This window comes from Ostrinia nubilalis, chromosome 9, assembly GCF_963855985.1.
Source record: "Ostrinia nubilalis chromosome 9, ilOstNubi1.1, whole genome shotgun sequence".
Taxonomy (NCBI): domain Eukaryota; kingdom Metazoa; phylum Arthropoda; class Insecta; order Lepidoptera; family Crambidae; genus Ostrinia; species Ostrinia nubilalis.
In genome coordinates, this window is record NC_087096.1 from 615,195 (window position 1) to 634,312 (window position 19,118).

General features: G+C 40.3%; 1 protein-coding gene across 1 annotated transcript; it reads left to right on the forward strand.

Moving 5' to 3' along the window:
- Window positions 1–6,710: 6,710 nt before the first annotated feature.
- On the forward strand, window positions 6,711–18,996 carry LOC135074350 (C-type mannose receptor 2-like). The gene is made up of 6 exons (XM_063968605.1): window positions 6,711–6,790; window positions 11,069–11,206; window positions 11,399–11,530; window positions 11,644–11,820; window positions 12,267–12,518; window positions 16,603–18,996. Exons 1-6 carry the CDS (start codon window positions 6,736–6,738, stop codon window positions 16,770–16,772), a joined length of 924 nt encoding a protein of 307 aa, XP_063824675.1. The 5' UTR covers window positions 6,711–6,735; the 3' UTR covers window positions 16,773–18,996.
- Window positions 18,997–19,118: the final 122 nt, after the last annotated feature.

Consider the following 19,118-nt stretch of genomic DNA (forward strand, 5'->3'; position numbering starts at 1 on the left):
TACATTCTCAAGAACTTTCCATGTAAAGAAACCTAAAAAAACAGGATAGAGTAAATCAATCGTGCACTGAACCAAGGTCGGGGTAATCACATTCTTATCTCGATAACTCCGAAATCCTGCGACGAGTTGCATTACCGATCACCTCGGCACGCAGGCCACTACTAAAGGTTCACGGGGGAGGATAGAGCTCGTTTCTAAATTGCGTAGCTAGGGACGTAGGCGCACATTAGCGACGTGTCGGGGTAATCACGGTTAACGCCCGGACACAACTTCAAATAGTTATTTTACAAAACCTTTTAGTGATATAGTTATATCGTATTTAATTTATCAATGTTTATTTAATCAGTAATCGATTACATAAGCATTGAAAGCGGTAATAATATCGGATTAATTTATACGAGCAAATTTGTTCTGAAATCGGGAGCGCGGACACGTCGTGGTAATCAATTTTTGACGACTTACGATTTTTTTTTAATTACTTAATTAACTATTATTAACTATCTCTGTGGTTTAACAACAAGAACCAAAGTTATACTCTACACTAATATTATAAAGAGGAAAACTTTGTTTGTTTGTTTGTTTGTTTGTTTAGTTGTAATGGATAGGCTCAAAAACTACTGGACCGATTTTAAAAATTCTTTCACCATTCGAAAGCTACATAACTCACGAGTAACATAGGCTAAATTTTATTTTGGAAAAAAATAGGGTCCCGTAAAATATTTGGGATTTTCATAAGACGTGGAAAAGCGCCATCTATCGTCATTGGTTAAAATCTTCTTGCGCCTGACAAAAATTTTTGAGGTACGTAAATATTCATGAAGGCAAAGCTGTCAAACGCCATCTATCGACATCATTAGTAAATTAGTAACTAAATATTACATGTACTATGAATAGCGCTGTTCGTAAATAATATTGAAAATTTAATAAATAAAGATATTTTATGTTATTGAACCATTCACTGTATGTACCTATTTGAATCATTCACTGTGTTTAACCGAGCAAATCAAAGTGTTAATTAGTGACTTTTTACAAACTTCCTTGCAAATTCTTACTATGTGCCGCCATCTACCGAGATGAATATTAGGGTACGGTTCAGCGGCGGACAAATGGGATGGGCGCGTGGGCGATTGTAGTTAAATAGGATAAGAATTACTTCGTTTTTATTTTCTGTATGTAATTTGTAAATTTTTTGGTAGGGTCTTTATTTTAATTACTTAGGTTGGTAGGTACTTACTTCGTTCGTTCGTTCGTTTCAGCCGAAAGACGTCCACTGCTGGACAAAGGCCTCCCCCAAGGATTTCCACAAAGACCGGTCCTGCGCCGCTTGCATCCAGGTACTTCCCGCGACCTTACTTATTTGATTTTAATGATAATTACTATAGGTACGTATAATTTTAGTAGAAAGAAAGGTCATTGAATGACTAAGTGACTCACTCACTCATCACGAAGTCTCAGAAACTACAAGTCTCAAAAGAGTTCTCAGGGGTTAATGGTTTATTCCACCTGGCTTTGATCACCAAGATGATCAAAGTGGACTCCAGACTTTAGTGTTCTTTGATCACCTATAAATTAATCATACCTCTGAATTGTCACATACATGTCCAATTTGTTTATTGGGGGCCATCCATAAAGTACGTCACACGAATTTCATGATTTTTTGACCCCCCCTCCGTCCTTGTCACAGGTGGTCACATTTCTGAGACCCCCCCTCCCTAGTGTGACGTCACATGTTTTGCAATTTCACATCGAAAAATTATTAAATTAACAGCAGTTCTGAAATTAGTTTTATTTCCATTTAAATTAAGTACATTTTTTTATGAAATCACACATGAATCAAACATTATTTCAAATATTTAAAACAATTGAAATGTGATGTCACGAAACTTAGGACCCCTCCCACCCCTTGTCACACCATGTCACACTTTGTCAACCCCCTCCCCCCCTCTTTACGTGTGACGTACTTTATGGATGACCCCTTGCGGTTTTTAGAAAATATCAAAAATGTTACAAAACAAAATATGTAGTACAACAATTGGACATGTGACTATTCAGAGGAGGTGTGATTTGTTTGTAGATGATCAAAGGACACTAAAATAATAATTTAACTAGAGTCCACTTGGCTCACCCAGGACATCGTATCCGTGGGTGATCAAAGGCACAGAATAAATTCAAAGGACACTAAATTGTCGCTGTAAGTCCACTTTGATCACCTGGCTGATCAAAGCCAGGTGATCAAAGTGGAATACACCTCCTTTTAGAACGTAGGTAGTCACTAAGACGAAATTTTGCAAAATTCAACCCCTATGGGAGTTAAAAAGGGTGTTAGAAGTTTGTATTGCAGTCCTCGGTTTTTAAAGTAAGAGACTTGAAAGTTAAAATGTATGCTCACTATGATCTCTAGATATTGTGGAGGTGTACATATACTGTTCGGTACACTGTGGTACTGTGTACACATCGGTTTGCCGACGATATTGTGGTCATGGCAGAATCGTTGGAAGATCTTGGCACAATGCTCGAAGACCTTAATCGATTTTCCCAACAGGTAGGCCTGAGGATGAACATGGACAAAACGAAGCTTATGTCGAATGTCCATGTTGCGCCCTACCCAGTTTCAGTTGGGAGCTCAATTCGCGAGATTGTCGACAAGTAGGTATGTCTACCTCGGACAAACGATCCAGCTAGGTAGGTCCAATTTCGAGAAGGAGGTCAATCGTCGAATCCAACTCGGCTGGGCAGCGTTCGGGAAACTACGCAACATCTTTTCGTCCAAAATACCTCAATGCCTGAAGACTAGAGTGTATAACCAATGTGTGTTACCAGTGATAACTTATGGCTTGGAAACGTGGCCTCTCACTATAGGCCTTATAAAGAAGCTCAGTTGCACAGCGAGGTGAGGGCTATGCTTGGTGTTTCTTTGCGAGATCGAATCAGAAATGAGGAGATCCTTAAACGAACCAAAGTCGCTGACATAGCCCGACGGATTAGCAAGCTGAAGTGGCAATGGGCAGGGCACATAGTACGCAGAACTGATGGCCGATGGGGCAGAATGGTTCTGGAATGGAGGCCGCGTACCGGAAAACGTAGCGTGGGACTTCCACCTACAAGGTGGACCGACGACATCGTAAAGGTAGCAGGGAAGCGCTGGACGTAGGCCGCTTCCAATCGATCAACATGGAAAGCATTGGGCGAGGCCTATGTTCAGCAGTGGACGTCCTATGGCTGAAATAAATAATTTGAATTTGAATTTGAAATGGTGGTGGTGGTGGTGGTACATATACTGAAAATGTATCATTAGAAATCAACTAAGGGGGCTAAGGAGATAAAAGGAGGGTTGGAAGTTTATATTATGAAAGTCCTATGTGTTTAAAGTAAGAGAGTTGAAATTTAAAATGTATGCGCTATAGATGCTAAGAGCGGATTTTACGAAACTCCACCCCTAATGGAGTAAAACGAGGTCCACGTGTACGAAGTCGCGGGCGGCCGCTAGTATTTTATAAAACATGAAGAAGTATCAAAAAATAATCACAATAAGTGTATTATTTGTCATTTACTCACTTATACAACGGAAAGTTTCTAATTACAAATGACGTAAGTGGTACCAGTGGTACTTACCAACTTTTACGTCGGAGTAATATATTTGTTCAAATTATTAACTGCCACATCAGTAATTGTACACGGGAACAAAGTTCAGCTACTACTGACCGTAACTCTCACTCTAGGCCTATAGTCCTGCTCGACGAGGCATAACAGCGTCCCGCCTCGTTTCCCAGATAGTGGCATATTGGAGGCACTCAATACCTTAAGATTCTTCCTTATCTAAGGGTTTTTTTTACTGAAGAATACCTGTAGAACCGGTAAATTTTCTTTGTCAATAGTGCCGGCCAGGTTTGACAGCATGACATCGAGTCCGAAGATCCACATGGCTCTTTTTTGAGTTCGATCTTGTGGAACATTGAATATGACTGGGTACTAAGTGGAACCCTTTTCAAGGGCATGAATATTTCAAGGTATCATCTGTCATGCAGATAGTTTCATCATTACAAGAATATCCTCATAAATAAATAAATAACTTTCACAGCGAGGCGGCTTGCCTGGGCTCCACAGACGGCATTATGGTCGCCCTAGGCCAGGGACCACATATATTTAAAGGCATCCCTGACACCTTCACCTGACGCCCACACCACTGTCAAAACTAAGGCCCAGATCTAATATCTAAGAGTTATCCTGTAAATCACCAGTGGCGCTAAGTAGTGAACGTAAATACGGTGACCTTAACTGTATATAACCAGTGGCAGCTCGCACTTTTTCCAATACGTCGCCGTGCGAATGGAAGACAGCTTGCTTTTTCGTGGCTGCTTCCCTAATTTGGAGGTCCGAAAACTCTATGTCGGAAGGCTATGGAGAAAGGCCGGGAGCTCTATACTGGCACCTTCAAAGCATGATTCTGTCCCATCTAAGGCATCACCCTCATTGGGAAGGGTAATGCTGCCCATCTTCTAAGACCTTAACAGGCCCAGAAAGTCTACAAGGCGACATCGTCGGCTTTAACGCAGCGTGAAGAACGAGGTGAAAGCTCCGCCATAGGAGGACAGAGAGGCCGTTTGACGTGAGACTCGCTAGACTGTGCTGTAGTCTAATAGTTGATAAACCACCTCGCCATGGGCCGTGGCTAAGTTGGGTCGTCGAACCTTATTCGCACTCGTGCTGAAGTTTAAGGTTGCTCTAGCGATCGCACCATGACTGGGCACGGATCCTTCGAGCCCTACCTGTATTGAGGTGGCTAGGAACATACGACACACCATATTCTTGCGGGATACCATAGTCAAAGCTATGTGGACGGTAACAAAAGTTGGGTGGTAATGAATCACCTCTATCTGAGAAGACAAGGTGCCGCAAGAAGCTGCGGTACGATAGCGCGACTACTAACCAAGTGCATTTGAATTCGCTCCAGGGAAGGTGACAGTATGATTGCCTCCTATCTTCCTTCCTCGGTACCTAATGGCCAGCGTAACGGGGGCGTGGGGCCGCACGGGAGGCATTGCATAGATTGGCCACCACCACCGTCTGCTGACGGTGAGTGTGTGTACGGGAAAGCTGTGTACTTCCAGTTCCTCTCAACTGTCGCCGTGTAGGTGGGAGATCTTGTCTGGAATCTCAAAGTTAGCACTTATAGCGAGTGACGGGGCACCACCGCACCAGGGTATTTTTAGTGGGTATACCTCATCCTTCTGATGGGTATATGTTTGCAATATCATGTAAGCATTATCATGTAATAGTATATTCTATATGCAGTTAATTTAAACTTTTGTTTGTAAGTGCTACCTGCATAACTTTATTTCTGAATGCTTTAATATGCTTAATAAATAAATAAAATAAATTTCACGATTTTTTACTGGTATCTTGTATTATAAAGTAGCATAGGAGAAGAATTTGGTTGCGTTGAGTCTAATAAATAACCCTAGATACCTAAGTCGTGTTGTATAATATCATATTTTATATTGTTTTGTCTTCACTTTTATGTCCACCAGATATTGCTAAAATACAATTTCTCAGCGTAAAACACCGTTACTGGCACTAACTTATAGACATAAAACAAACTTCGTTCGTTTCAGCCGAAAGACGTCCACTGCTGGACAAAGGCCTCCCCCAAGGATTTTCACAAAGACCGGTCCTGCGCCGCTTGCATCCAGGTACTTCCCGCAACCTTCACCAGATCGTCGGTCCACCTAGTGGGAGGCCTGCCCACGCTACGTCTTCCAGCTCGTGGTCGCCACTCAAGAACTTTCCTGCCCCAGCGGCCATCAGCTCTCCGAGCTATGTGCCCCGCCCACTGCCACTTGATTTTAGCGATTCTGCGGGCTATGTCAGTCACTCTGGTTCTCCTACGGATCTCCTCATTTCTGATTCGATCACGCAGGGAACTCCGAGCATAGCACGCTCCATCGCTCTTTGGGTGACCTTGAGCCTTCTTATGAGGCCCATAGTAAGCGACCACGTCTCAGAGCCATACACCATCACTGGCAACACACACTGGTCAAATACTTTTGACTTGAGACACTGCGGTATTTCGGACGTGAGAATTTCGCGAAGCTTCCCGAACGCTGCCCAGCCGAGTTGGATTCGACGATTAACCTCTTTCTCGAAGTTGGTTAATAGGTTAAGGTTAATTTTCCCTAGTAAAACAACGCAACTACCTTATGCCTACAGTTAACTGATTAATTTGCCGTTGGTATAATGTTGAGTGAAATAAATTAAGTCAGAAACCATAATAATACCTTTGTCCTTCATAAATTACGTATCAATTTACTCGATCTGCGCGAATGACAGTGGCAGTTGCGGGGCTGGGCGCGCGGAGTAAGGCGTGCGGTCCAACGTAAAATTTCTTAACTCCCACTAATGCAATTTTACTGCGGAAATCGTTCTAATTTTGTAGTTGCGGGATTTGTTTTTTGACGTTTTAAGGTTCAATTTGAATAAAAACTGTATGTTTTTTTATCTGAGCCGAAACTGTTGGGTGCTCTGAAGGTTTTGCAAACAAAAACGGCAAATCACGGAACTGGTAGATACTGAATTATACGTAGGGACCGTCGATTTATTTCTGTACAAAAACAGGAAATATTTTGATAATAGGTACTCGTTTGCGGTTTCAATGGATAAACGTAATATTATAAATATAGTTTTTAATTCAACGCGCGCAGTTCTTAACTTCCCGCAACACGCAACAGTCTTCTCGAGATGAAAGTCTCTATTGTACTAGTTTTGGTTTTTATTTTCTACCCACATCATGGTGGTAAGTCCAAGCGCAAAGGCCTGATCATCACTTACCATCAGGCGAGATACAGGCCAAGAGCTTCCTCGTAGTGGATAAAAAAGCATACCCGCGACTTCGTACGCGTTGATCCCGTTTTACCCCCTTAGGGGCCCGTTCCCGTGGGAATTTCGGGAATTCCTTTCTTAGTGCACCTCTACGGTACCTAAGCTACGTCCCTTCCAAATTTCAAGTGCCTACGTTTAGCCGTTTAGGCTGTGCGTTGATATGTCAGTCAGTCAGTTTCTTCTTTTATATGTATACACTGGTCATCACAAAAATCTACCCTCCCGCGACAAGCACTTTCAAACGTATGCATCGGGGACTTCCCACTAATATTGGCACCATTTAAAAGCCTAGTTCTAAACTTCATTTCATTAAAGGAAAGGTTTTTACCCCAAAAATGTGTCTGTAGAAGAATCCAGAGTCACTTCTTTAAAAAATAGGTAGTTACGCTTGAGCCAACTTTTATGGCTATAAAACTGTTAAGTTGGGATTAATTGCTATCAATCTGTTAAAGAGGACACTTGAGATCATTATTTGGTTGTATAACCATAAAAATTGGTCTAATTGATCCCAGAGGTGAGCCCAAAGTGAGGTCTTTTTTCAAGTCACATTTATTGTATATCGCGTTTATGTTAATCGTTTATTAAGAAATTAAATGTGTTTTTCTTTAAGGATATTTATTTATTGGGCTTTCAAATAATACCAATAGTGTTGGGGCACTATGATTGTGTCAGTAGAAACGAGTTTTCCTGTAAAACGTAGGTGGGCCGATTTTTGTGATGACCAGTATATTTAGATGGAAAGTGATGATCAGGCCGAAGCGAGCTACACTTCACCCGGAATCCTTAACCATAGAGGAACCTTACTCTAACATCATCATCATCATCATTTCAGCCATAGGACGTCCACTGCTGAACATAGGCCTCCCCCAATGCTTTCCATGTTGATCGATTGGTAGCGGCCTGCGTCCAGCGCTTCCCTGCTACCTTTACGATGTCGTCGGTCCACCTTGTAGGTGGACGTCCCACGCTGCGTTTTCCGGTACGCGGCCTCCATTCCAGAACCTTTCTGCCCCATCGGCCGTCAGTTCTGCGTACTATGTGCCCTGCCCATTGCCACTTCAGCTTGCTAATCCGTCGGGCTATGTCAGCGACTTTGGTTCGTTTACGGATCTCCTCATTTCTGATTCGATCTCGCAAAGAAACACCAAGCATAGCCCTCTCCATAGCACGCTGTGCAACTTTGAGCTTCTGTATAAGGCCTATAGTGAGAGGCCACGTTTCCGAGCCATAAGTTATCACTGGTAACACACATTGGTTATACACTCTAGTCTTCAGGCATTGAGGTAATTTGGACAAAAAGATGTTGCGTAGTTTCCCGAACGCTGCCCAGCCGAGTTGGATTCGACGATTGACCTCCTTCTCGAAATTGGACCTACCTAGCTGAATCGTTTGTCCGAGGTAGACATACTTGTCGACAATCTCGAGAATTGAGCTCCCAACTGAAACTGGGTAGGGCGTAACATGGACATTCGACATAAGCTTCGTTTTGTCCATGTTCATCCTCAGGCCTACCTGTTGGGAAACTCGATTAAGGTCTTCGAGCATTGTGCCAAGATCTTCCAACGATTCTGCCATGACCACAATATCGTCGGCAAACCGAAGGTGAGTGATGTACTCGCCATTAATGTTTATGCCGAATCCTTTCCATTCCAGGAGTTTGAAAGCGTCTTCCAATGCAGCGGTGAACAGTTTCGGAGATATAACATCTCCCTGCCTAACGCCTCGCTGCAGTGGAATCGCCCTCGTGCTCTGCTCCTGTACTCGGACCGACATGGTGGCGTTTTTGTACAAGCACTTCAGCACCTCGATATATCGATAGTCAATACGGCACCGCTGGAGAGATTGTAACACTGCCCAAGTCTCAATCGAATCGAAGGCCTTTTCATAGTCCACGAACGCCAAGCATAGTGGCAAGTTATACTCCTCAGTCTTCTGTATAACCTGCCGCAGCGTATGGATGTGGTCTATGGTACTATAACCTTTTCGGAATCCGGCTTGTTCGGGAGGCTGGAAGTCATCGAACCTACGCGCGAGACGGTTCGTGATGACTCTCGAAAACAGTTTGTAGACATGACTCAGAAGCGAGATGGGTCTGTAATTCTTCAGCAAGGTCTTATCACCTTTCTTGAAGAAGAGCACCACCACGCTTCTGTTCCATGCCTCTGGCGTAGTTCCCTGGAGTAAGACGGAGTTAAAGAGTCTCTGAAGGACTTTCAGTATCGGTGTTCCACCCGCATTCAGAAGCTCCGATGTTATTCCGTCATCACCCGGTGCCTTGTTGTTCTTTAGCTGTTTGAGAGCCATCCTAATCTCGTATAGGCTGATGTCCGGGATATCTTCGGTATAGTGTCGAGTTAGCTTAGCTCTTGGATCTGAAGTTGAGCTATCAACGGGTTTGGTGACCGAGGTATATAGCTGTCCATAAAACCTCTCGATCTCACCCAGAACCTCGGCTTTTGTTGACGTTACACTACCGTCCGCCGTCGTTAGCTTCGTCAGCTGGCTTTGCCCAATAGAGTTGTCTCTTGCGAACACTTTGGAGCCTTGGTTCCGCTCTATCGCCTCTTTAATACTGTTAGTATTAAAGTTGCGAATATCATGTCGCAAGGACTTCCTTATCTGTCTATTGAGCTGCCTATATGCCGTAGCGTCAACGGAGGACTGCAGCGTCATTGCACGTCGTTCTGCCATGAGGTTGAGGGTGTGGTCGGTGAGCTTTTGCGGCTTGTCTTTACGACGAGGTCTTTTAAAGAATTTAAGCCCAGCCGCCTGGACAGTTTCTACGAACCCGTTATTGATCTCATCCACTGACTCGCAGTTTTCCAGGCATGCAAAGCGATTTGTCAACTCGAGCTGAAAGCTCTCGGGGCAGTGGATATGGGAATTGTAGGGTCGGAGCGTAGACTTCATCAGACGGGACCTTTCTAGCTTGACGTTAATATTTAGTATGCCTCTGACCATTCGGTGATCACTACCGGTTTTCACCCTATTGATCACGGAGACATCACTAAATATTCGTCGCTTTGTGGTCATGATGAAGTCAATCTCATTTTTCGTAGAACCATCGGGACTCATCCATGTCCACTTCCTATGAGGCGGCTTCTGGAAGAAGGAGTTCATCGCAAAGAGGTCTTCCTTCTCCAGAAATTCGGCCAGCCTCTGCCCCCTGGGGTTCCGTTGCCCACATCCAAATTGCCCCACTCTCAGCTCATCATCACTTCGCATGCCCAGCTTCGCGTTGAAGTCCCCCATAACAACATTGAAGTAGGTTTTAGTAGTATGTATGGCCCTACTTATGTCCTCATACATAGCCTCTACTTCCTCATCTGGGTGTGTAGAGGTCGGTGCGTATACCTGAATTACCTTCAGCAAGTATCTTTTGGATACTCTGAGTATCAGGTAAGCAACCCTGCTCGACACACTTCCGATGGTGATGATGTTGTTAATGAGGGACTTGTGGACAATCCGTGGGAGAGCCACGCTTCGGCATGAATGGGCCGGCTCGACCGGAGTGATACCACGGCCTCACAAAAAACCGGCGTGAAGCAGCGCTTGCGCTGTGTTTCGCCGAGTGAGTGAGGATACCGGAGGCCCAATTGGGGGGGAATGGGATTTAAAAGGTTGGCAGCGCACTTGTGACTTTACTGATGTTGCGGGTGTACATGGGCGACGGCAATTGCTTACCATCAGGTGATCCGTCTGCTCGTTTGCCTCCTATCACATAAAAAAAAAAAAAAAAAAAACAAGAAACCCGACACCACCTTGGGACAGTTGTTCGCCCTCCCGGTAGTAGAGTAGGTTGCCGGATTTTAGAGTGATCGTGTCCTCGCCCTCTTGTCGGACTTCCGATAGTCCCATTATACTCCATCGCAACCTACTCAGTTCGTCTTCCAACTCTGTGATCCTTTCGTCAGTCCTCAATGTGCGTATATTATGCGTTACCAGGGCCAGTCGTCGTTGGTGTGGGTAGCCAGTCCGCCTCCGGAGATTCTTAGCACTCTAACAGCCGGAACATTATTATTATTTATGGCGACAGAGTTACACGGGTTTTAGAATCGCGCTGACTGCTCGCTGAATGTCGGCGCTGCACTGACGCTTCGTACTTTTCGGCTTTTAGTGCCGATGGTTAGAGTGCGTCAATCTAAAACCAGCCTTAGGTAAATTGGTTGAAGAATGATTGTGTTATTAACAGGTAGTTCCGAGCTCAACACGTCGAAGCCAAACGGGTTCAGATCTGACTACAGTTACAGCAAGCTAACTGGAGGCTGGATCAAATTCCACAGCTTGTCTACCACGTGGGAAGACGCGCGACTACAGTGCTATTATGAAGGTGGGCTCACTTTATAACCGACTTCAAAAGACTTTCGAAGTGTTTTAATGTTTCACTGCACATTAGAACACAAATTAAGACCAGAGTTGTACACTAAAGTCCATTAAATACATTCATTTAAGACGGTAAGACCAATCAATCAATCTGAGGCGATAAATTCAAAATCAATTCTGATAGTAAACTTTGTTTTAGGAGCCGAATTGGTTTCACCATTCAATGAAAATATAATTCAAAAGATGATTATGCTGATGGAGGCTCACGAGCCATATATCTTCACTGGGATTCACTCGACATTTTCAAAGGGAGTCTACACATCAGTTGGAGGTTAGTTACCGATGGAAGACGCAATATTTCTTTATTAAAAATAAGTATCTAACGTTGTCCTTTATTTGTCAGACTTTCGTCCAGTCCTTGGATTGTCGACTTGTGATTTCCAGGTGTTCCTCTGCACGAGATGCCCGTGAGTTTACACAGTTGTGACGTGTCCGGAAACTGCGTGACGATGCGTTCCAACGGGCGAGTCGAAGCCCGCAACTGTTCCAGTCAATATCCATACATATGCTTCAAAAAAGGACCAGAACATCTGACACCGTCGGTTTGCGGGGCCGATCAAGGTATTTTTGTTTTACACTCAGCGTCAAATGGTTCGTGACACCCAAAGATGCCAAAAAGCTGTGTTATCAACTTTTTTGGTCACTTTGGGTGCTACGAACTGTTTGACTAGTTATCATACCAGTTTTAAGAGGCGACTATGTTATAAGTTTTCTACCTTCGTCTATCGCATCTTCTATCTACGTAACAAATAAATAAGTTCGTCTATCTATGCCCAAAAATTTTATCTATCAGTCATTCTAACGGTACAGGTAGAATAGGTTTGACTTAGAAGCTTTAGGGGACCGTAAGCTTAGTATATGGATTGTTTCAGCGTGTGGAGATAAAAAATTGTAAGCGCTTATTTACTGTGTTTTTGGTAATTCTTGACAATTTACTCGTACCTATTCGTTAGTGTAAATTTTTGGGTTCAAATGGTCAACAAATACAAATGTGCCTTTGATTTTAGAGTACAAATATGAAAAACGAACTGGTAGCTGCTATAAGTTTCACACACTCGGTCGAACCTGGCCTCAGGCGTTTAGAGTGTGCGTGGCGGAAGGCGGGCACCTGGCCATCATCAACAGTGACGTAGAAGCCGACGTCATCAGGGGGATATTCCAGAACTACCCCAACGACGCCTTCCAGGCGGACGCCAAGTACGCAGCGAGCATCGGATTCCAAGGTTGGGGAGCAACGAAGATCTGGTGGACAATACACGGTACCTACTTTTTTATAACACTTCAAATTATGTAACAGAAGCTCAGAAGCCTGAGCAGAAGCTCAGGGGTTCCCAACTACTGGTCCATGGAAAAGGTTACAAACCTTTGTTTGTCACTTGTCATCCGCTTTGCAACGGAGGAACTCTCGGAGGTTCGACTAACCTTAACTTCGAACTCCTCTTATGTTCTTCTGATTAATTTCGTGGCAGTTTAACTTTCCCCCGGGACAAACTTTACCTTGACTGGTTGGGTTTTTATTGGCGATCAAGCTGTAGATCCTGGCTACACAGGAGTTGCAGCAGTGGGAAGTAGAGGTGAGAAAAGTCCCGTTAGTGGTCCATGGACCACCGGTGGTCCACAGGAGCTAAATATGGTTCACGAACGATTTTATGTTTCGTGAGCGATGGACTTCCGCGTGTCATGAGAGGGTTTAAGTATTAAGTAATAATAGTAGTCCAAATGATATCATCTTCATGAATGGTTTCTGTTTAACTTATCGTCATCCATAATTATATTATTATCTATCATCTTAGTATTTATTTATTTATTATATATTTTATATATTATTTATGTATGTGTATATGTAGCATATTTGTTTTGCCGTTGCTTTATTTTATTTTATTTTTTGTTATACCGCCAAACTAATTTCTCTGCATAACCCAAAGGTAAACTGGATGAGAATGCCTTAAGGCATTAAGTTCGCCTAATGTTAATATTTTTGGCATCGAAGTATAAATAAATAAATAAGTAATAATAAAAACTCAATAAAACTCAATAAAACTCATTTATTTCTGTAAATAGGCTTAAAAAAAGCACTTTTACACGTCCCAGTATTAACCCTACCACTGCTTCAGGACAATAAATGGGCCAGTGCTGAGAAGAAGCAGCGCAAGAAACTCAGTCACTATTGTCAGCCTCTTTTTCAAAGGTTTACATGCTTTAAAATGTACAAAGTTATAAATATTTATGCGAGCTAGGCAGTAACGTATCCCAAACATTTTTATCTTTTAAATAATCATCGACTTTATAGTAGCCCTTTTTCATTAAGGTACTTTTAATATGTGCTTTGAATTTATGAATGGGTAGTTCTACAACAGTTTGTGGTAATTTATTAAAGAATTTAATACATTTTCCCATAAATGAATTACCAATCTTATGCAATCTGAAATTTGGAACGGCAAGTTTATTTTTGTTTCTTGTATTAAAGTTATGCAAATCGCTCTTTTTCGTGAATTGCTCTATATTTTTGCGGACATATAAAAGGTTTTCATAAATGAACTGTGAAGCTACTGTCAGTATGTTAATTTCCTTAAAAAAATCTTTCAAGGAAAATCGGGGTCCAAGGTTATAAATGGCCCGCACTGCTCTCTTCTGCAGAACAAACACAGTTTCAATGTCCGCGGCTGAGCCCCACAACAATATGCCGTATGACATTATACTATGAAAATAGCTAAAATATACTAGCCTTGCCGTTTCAATGTCAGTTAATTGCCTTATCTTTCTCACTGCAAAAGCAGCCGAACTGAGCCTTTTTGACAAAGTTTCAATATGAGGACCCCATTGAAGTTTAGCATCTAAAGTGATTCCCAAGAATGTTGTGGAATTTATGCTATTTAATGGTTCATTCTTCACCATTAATTGCGTGGAAACCTGCCTCACATTAGGTAAGGTAAATTTAATGCACTTAGTTTTGTTTGCATTTAACAATAAGTTGTTAACAGTGAACCAATGTAGAACCTGTGAGAGTGTGTTATTAATATCGTCAAAATTTACTTTACCTCTATCAACTTTGAAAATGAGAGATGTGTCATCAGCAAATAACACAATATCACACAGATCTTTTACAAAGTAAGGAAGGTCATTAATATAAATAAGAAATAGCAAAGGTCCTAATATTGATCCCTGCGGCACACCCATAGTAAGAGGTGCTCCAGAAGACTCAGTTCCGTTAATACAAACTTTTTGTTTTCTGCCTGTGAGATACGAGTTCAGCAGATCAAGTGACTTATTCGAAACACCATAATGTCGCAATTTGTTTAGTAAGGTTTGGTGGTCTACACAATCAAACGCTTTTGAAAGATCACAGAAAATACCAACAGCGTCCTTTTTACTCTCCCAAGCATCAAAGACGTGTTTCAATAGTGCTACCCCAGCGTCAGTAGTACTTCTACCTTTCGTAAAACCAAATTGCTTATTGTGTAATAATTTGTTAAAAATGAAGTGAGATAGAAGTTGGTGGAAAATAATTTTCTCAAAAATTTTGCTAAGTACTGGTAGAATAGAAATCGGTCGAAAATTAGAGGGGTCACATTTGTCACCAGCCTTGAACAATGGAATTATTTTACTTAACTTCATTAAGCTAGGAAAGCAACCTTGATCAATACATGTATTAAAAATGAATGCAAGGTGAGGAGCTATGGTGTCAATAATTGTTCCAATTATACTGACTGAGATTCCCCAAAGGTCCTCGGTTTTTTTCATATTTAATTCTCTAAAGGTTTTAATTATTGTATTACAATCTATATGCCTGAACTGGAGCAGACACTGGCACTCGGTGACATTAGATTTTAAAAGAGACTCTGCAAGAACTGGTGATGAATTCAGTTCTTTAGTTGTTTCAGACGCAATATTGGAGAAGAATGTCTCAAATGTGGTTGCAACTTCTGTATCGGAATTTATAATTTCGTTTCCGATTTTCAGTGAAAAAGTGTTATCCTTCGATTTATTTTTACATGTTTGTTTATTTATTATGTTCCACGTAGCCTTAGCTTTATTATTAGAATTTAAAATCATGTTTCGAAGATGATTTGATTTAGCAGCCAAACAAACCCTTTTAAATATTTTTGAGTAATTTTTAACATATTCTATAACATTCAGATCTTGCGTATCGGCTTTAAGACTATATAATTCATACATTTTATTTCTACTCTTGTGAATGCCGGTTGTAGCCCAGTCGTCAAATTTACATTTAACAGAATTTATTCGGATCTTTTTCTGTGGGAATGTGGTTTTGAATTCCTCACTCACAACACTGAATAGATCCTCATAAATGTGATCAACATTATTGTCATCTAATATAAGTTTATCAATACCATCACAAATATTTTTCTTAAATTTGTCAATTCGGTTAGTTGTTATTGGCCTACAAACAACATCCACTGTACTAGGGACATGATGGTGTTCAAATGTGGCCAATTGTCCACTATGATCTGAACTAAGGCAATTAATTATTGATTTACTTTGAATATTACAGTTACAAAAAATGTTATCTAAGCAAGTAGCTGATGTTGGAGTGATTCTAGTAGGCTCATTGAAAAGATTTGATAAATTAAAAGATTTAAAAAGGTTTAAGAATCTTATTTTATATTGAGTATTATCTAATAAATCTATATTAAAATCTCCACATACAACTACTCTCTTATTTGATTTAAATACCTTTTTCAAGACCTCCTCCATAGTGGATTCGAATAATTGGTAATTTGCAGATGGGGGCTTGTACACACTTACAATTATATACTGCTCTAGCTCTGCACACGCAAGTTCTATAGTTCGTTCGATTGAGAGTGAAACAATGTCTTTTCTTTCCTTGTATTTAAATTGATTATTTATTATTATGAGTGACCCCCCTCTAATAGCAGACTCCCTGGTGAACGAACTACAAACTTTATAATTACCTAAATAAAACATTAATTCATAATTTTTAAGCCAATGTTCTGTTAAGCATAATACATGAACATTGTATTTTTTTAAAAACAATTCTAGTTCTAATTCTTTGCCAGCCAGGCCTTGTAAATTTTGATGAACAATATTAAATCCTTTAATAGACCTGTCTGTTGTCGTCCCTCTCAGTTTAAATCAGAGGTCGTCACAGAAATATTCTAGGATTACCGTGCAGAAGAACGCTCGCTCAATAAACACACGAATTTTTACTTAATTGATTTGGTATTTGGTTTTTCCTTTTCAATATTACTTTTTGCTTTAAGGACTTTTTTAATATTCCCTGGGAACAATAAAAAAAACGAAATGGTCCCTGAGCCTCAAAGAATTACTGGCCTAAATGATAAATGAGTGTTTTTTTTGTAGGTCAAATATTGCAAGATGCAGGATACAGCAAGTGGGATAAGTTTGTACCTGCCATGAGAAGTACAAGGCATTATTGTGGTGCAGTAGGGAGGAATGGGACATTATCTCACATAGAGTGTGAGGGAGTCACTTTCCCTGCCATTTGCGAAAAGAAAGCTGATCTAGTTTAGTTCCTAATTTTGAACAGCAACCAAGTAGCAGATAAACAAGACCGCTATTTAAAAAGTTTTACATAATTTAAAATTTTTGTTTCACACATTATTATGTAGTTACATAGCTGGGCACCGTTAATCAAATAGTTAACTTCGTTAATCGTTAAACCGTTAATAAAAAAATTAACTTCGTTAAACGTTAAAACGTTATATTTCGCAAGACTTAACGCAAGTTAACGTTAATCGTTAATCCGTTAACACATGATAATAAAACGAAAAAAATAATTGTAAGTATGCAAGGTTCAAATAATTTCGTAAGCTTGTATCGCGCATGGAATTTATTCCTCTTTTATGTTTGCGCTACAAGCTTTCGAAATTATTTGAACCTTGCATAAGTACAATTATTTTTTTCGTTTTAGTACAACTGCATTTCAAAATAAAAGCTTGTTTTAAAAAAAGTTCTTTTTTATTATAATTTTATTTTACACTTTTTAGGGTTCCGTAGTCCTGACAAGGAAGTAAGGAACCCTTACAGTTTCGATATGTCTGTCTGTCTGTCTGTCCGAGGTTTTGCTTGGAAACTATTGGCACTAGAGAGCTGTAATTTTGTGGAGGTATTACGACAAAACATGTAAAGTGGGGATGATTTTTTTTTCATCTTCTACCACATCGTGTGGGGTATTTGCTTTTGAAATGGATTAGGGGTTTCTAAGACTATTTTTCGATTTAAGGATCTGTTTGCAAATTATTAAAGTGCCAATTTTTGTTCGAGTAGGGCGTCCCCCCCCCCCCCTCTAAAAACTAAACTGTTCGCTTGAAAAATGTGGAAAAATTTGTAATAATACTGCTTTTTATGAACTTTCAAGGAAAACTATAACGGTTAAGATACATCAGTTCGTTTAAAAGTAATAGTCATTATTGACTCATGTATTATAAAATTTTTTAATCAGTAAAAATTCCTTAGAAGAAAATATGAAAGTGACTTTAGTTAGATGAAGTAATTGATTGCTTCTGAAATATATTGTGGTAACGACGGACAACTACGGAACCCTACACTGCGCGTGGCACGACACGCACTTGGACAATTTAGCACCAAAGTGCTCGAAAAGACAAATCCAACAAACCCAAACTCGATAAGTTTTCACCGTTTCGTTTAGGAATTCCTATAGCCACTTCCTGACTCCATCATCAGAACCCTGGACATCATCTAGTACTAAAGTGGTCGAAAAGACAAATCCAATGAACCCAAATTTGATGCGATTCCGCCATTTCATTTAGGAGTTCCTATGGCCACCTCCTGACTCTACCATCAGACTAGCTCAATGGTACCATAACATTGCATTGTCATTGTATTTACATAAGTATAGCAAATTTCAGCTCAATCTGTTGAGAAAAACTGGTCTTAAATTCAGTTGCAAAATTTGTCCCACAAGTGAAGTCAATATAAAGCTTGTAAATAAATAAATAAAAAATAGAATTTTCTTATATCGTTATATATCGTTTCGTTAGTGATATGGTTACAAAAACTGTTGTTTTGGCTTCTGGAAGTTCTGGAAGCCCGAACGTACTTGTCAGAACACATTTTTCTAGAGTTTTTCAGCGTGCCTGCTGTATATTTTTGGTAAATAGTAGGTACTGGATTAACGATTAACGGACTTAGGATAATTTAACGGAAGTTAACGAGTCCGTTAACATTTTTCAAAGTTAACTTAAAAGTTAATCCGTTAATAGAAATGTTAACTTCGTTAATTAACGATTAACGGATTAACGAGTTAATGCCCAGCTATGTGTAGTTATTATTAATGAAATGAAAAAGCACGGTCAGTATCATGGTGAAAGTAGCTAAAAACTATATCAAAGGAACTTTATTATTATTAATTCTTATTATACGAGTAAATCTTTTGAATAATGCATTTTTTATTTTGACAAGATCCTATAGCCGTAGCCAAGATTCAGTGTTTATAAAGTAATCTTTAAAGTTTAGTTTTTAAGTAATTATAAGTTTTTGGTAAATGTGTTATCAAATTGTATATTGAATAAATATACGTACCTAATTAGTAGATTCATGTATTGAAGCCTTTATTTCAAAAAATTAACATTTAAATTTTAAGAACAATACTTAGCAATTTTAAATAGTGTAAGTTTTGGAGGTCCGTGTATTTTTGTGTGCGTATAACTGATACAATAATTGTACAGTGTAAATGATTTGTTGTACCTAAATAAAGAGTTTACTTAAATAGTTGATAGGCATTTTATCATTTCCCTACCTACCAAAATTTCTCCATCAAAATTTTGTGATGGTACGTCAGAAAGGCACGTTGATTTATCCAAGTTCGCCATTAAACTAATAGGATGCACTGTTGC